The 2640-nt window shown below is 42.4% G+C and overlaps 1 protein-coding gene across 1 annotated transcript; it reads left to right on the top strand.

The window, feature by feature from the left end:
* Positions 1–768: 768 nt before the first annotated feature.
* On the top strand, positions 769–2258 carry LOC128292668 (uncharacterized). The gene is made up of 2 exons (XM_053027562.1): positions 769–892; positions 1957–2258. Exons 1-2 carry the CDS (start codon positions 769–771, stop codon positions 2256–2258), a joined length of 426 nt encoding a protein of 141 aa, XP_052883522.1.
* Positions 2259–2640: the final 382 nt, after the last annotated feature.

Raw genomic sequence — 2640 nt, 5'->3', positions numbered from 1 at the left:
TAAGACAGAAGATGAGCAAGATGAGCATCTCAGAGTAGTTCTACAGACTCTCCGTGAGAAATAGTTATTTGCGAAGCTCAGTAAGTGTGAATTCTAACTCCGAGAAGTGACCTTTTTGGGACATGTAGTTTCGGCTGAGGGGATTCGTGTTGATCATTGTAAGATTGAGGCTGTGTTGAGTTGGAAATAACATAAGAATATGTCTAAAATCCTTAATTTTCTCGGGCTGGCAGGATATTATCAATGATTTGTGAAGGGGTTTTCCTTGATTGCAGCTCCGTTGACTCAGCTTCTACGTAAGGGAATTCCTTTCGTTTGGACTGATGCATAACAGGAGAGCTTTGATAAGCTTAAGACTGTCTTAACTCAAGCTCCTATTCTGATACAGCCTGAGCCCGATAGAGACTTTGTGGTATACAGTGATGCGTCTCATGTGGGTCTAGGTTGCGTTTTGATGTAAGATGGTAAGGTAGTTGCTTATGCATCTCGTCAGCTCAAGACTCATTAGGCGAACTATCCGATGCACGACTTGGAGTTGGCCGCAGTAGTATTCGCACTGAAAATCTAGAGACATTACTTGTATGGTGAGAAGTGTCTACACTGATCACAAGAGCCTCAAATATCTCCTCACTTAGAAGGAGTTAAACATTAGGCAGCGTAGATGGGTTAACTGCTTAAGAATTATGACTGCACTATTGAGTACCATCTTGGTAAGGCCAATGTAGTGGCCGATGTGTTAAGTCGTAGGGCTATACCGACCTGAAAGCGATGTTTGCTCGACTGAGTGTTTTCTATGATGGGATTTTGCTAGCTGAACTTCAAGTGAAACCTACATGGAATGATCAGATCAAAGATAAACAGATAGGGGACAAGTCTCCTGAGTTGCGTTTCCGTTAGGTTGAAAGTGGCGTTACTACTGATTTTGGGATTAATAAGGATAGGGTATTATGTTTCCGTGGTCGGACTTGTGTACCAAATAATGAGGACTTGAGACAGTCGATTCTGAGGGAAGGGCATAGTATCCCTATGCTATGCATCCCGGTGGGAACAAAATGTATCAAGATCTGCGAGATTTATACTGATGGCCAAGGTTGAAGCGTGAAGTTACTGACTTCATTGCTCGCTGCTTGACTTGTCAGCAAGTTAAGGCTGAGCATCAGTTACCTTCGAGTTTGTTATAGTCGGATAAGATACCGTTATGGAAATGGGAGCGAATGACGATGGACTTCGTTAGTGAGTTGCCTCTAACATCCACTAATAAGGATACTGTCTAGGTCATTTTGGATCGATTGACCAAGTCTGGTCACTTCATTCAGGCCAGGATAGACTTTTCTCTGCAAAAATTAGCCAAACTCTATATTTCTAAAATAGCGAGGTTGCATGGGGTACCTGTCTCAATCATCTCTGATAGGGATCCTCGTTTCACTTCTCGATTCTGGAAGAAGCTGCATGAGGCTTTGGGTTCGAGATTAGACTTCAGTATTACTTTTCATCCTAAGACAGATGGTCAGTTAGAGAAGGTGATTCAGATACTGGAGGATATGTTGAGAAGCTGTGTTATTGATTTCTGAGGCAGTTGAGAGGAGTACTTGCCATTAGTAGAGTTTGCCTATAATAACAGCTTTAAGTCTAGCATCCAGATGGCACATTACGAGGCACTGTATGGTCGTAAGTGTCGTACTCCCTTATGCTAGACTGAGTTGGGCGAGCGACGTGTTCTAGGTTCTGAATTAGTTTCCGAGACAAAGGATAATGTTAGATTGATCAAGGGTTGTCTGAAAGCAGCTTCTGATAGACAGAAGTCTTATGCAGATCTGAAAAGATGCGAGATTGAGTATTCTGTGGGGGATTTCGTGTTTCTCAAGATCTCGCCATGAAAGAAGATTCTGAGGCTCGGTCGCAAGGGTAAGCTAAACCCTAGGTTTATTGGGTAGTATCGTATTCTGAAATGAGTAGGGCCAATCGCCTATCAATTGGAGCTACCTCCGGAGTTGGATAGGATTCACGATGTGTTCCATGTCTCTTTGTTAAGGCGCTACCGCTCTGATCCCAAGCATATTGTGCCTGTTAAAGAAATTGAGGTTCGACCAAATCTGACCTTTGAGGAGGAGTTGGTTCAGATTCCGGATCACGATGTTAAAGTTCTGAGGAGGAAATCCATTCCATTAGTGAAGGTGCTATGGAAGGATCATAACACTGAGGGGGCTACGTGGGAGCCTGAGGATACGATGCGTCAGCAGTATCCTTACCTGTTCTGATCAAGTAAATTTCGAGGCAGAAATTTTCTTTTAAGGGGCAGAGTTGTAACACCCCAAAAGTTATATTTTTTGTTTCTGTGAATTTATGACACAAATGTATATTTACTTAGTGGTTAAGTGTTCTGAGTGTGTGTGTGTGAGGTTCCAAGTTCAAGCGACAACTTGGGTAAATTTTGGCTTTTCCCTGAATTAAGCCTTAACTTTTAGGCTACTTGTAATTTCATATCAGAATGGGTCTACTGGTCTGGTGGTTTAGTGGAGTGTTAGTGTGATGGAGGTATTGTGTTCAAGTCTCTGTGTGAGGGATAAAATTTATTTTTGCTTCGTTGACCGAAAGAGTTTCAGTCAAACAAGAATTTTGAGAAGTAGGTTAGAGGGAGAC

Source organism: Gossypium arboreum, chromosome 5, assembly GCF_025698485.1.
Source record: "Gossypium arboreum isolate Shixiya-1 chromosome 5, ASM2569848v2, whole genome shotgun sequence".
Taxonomy (NCBI): domain Eukaryota; kingdom Viridiplantae; phylum Streptophyta; class Magnoliopsida; order Malvales; family Malvaceae; genus Gossypium; species Gossypium arboreum.
Note: the sequence above shows the minus strand (reverse complement) of the source record. Positions and strands in the feature narration are given on the sequence as shown.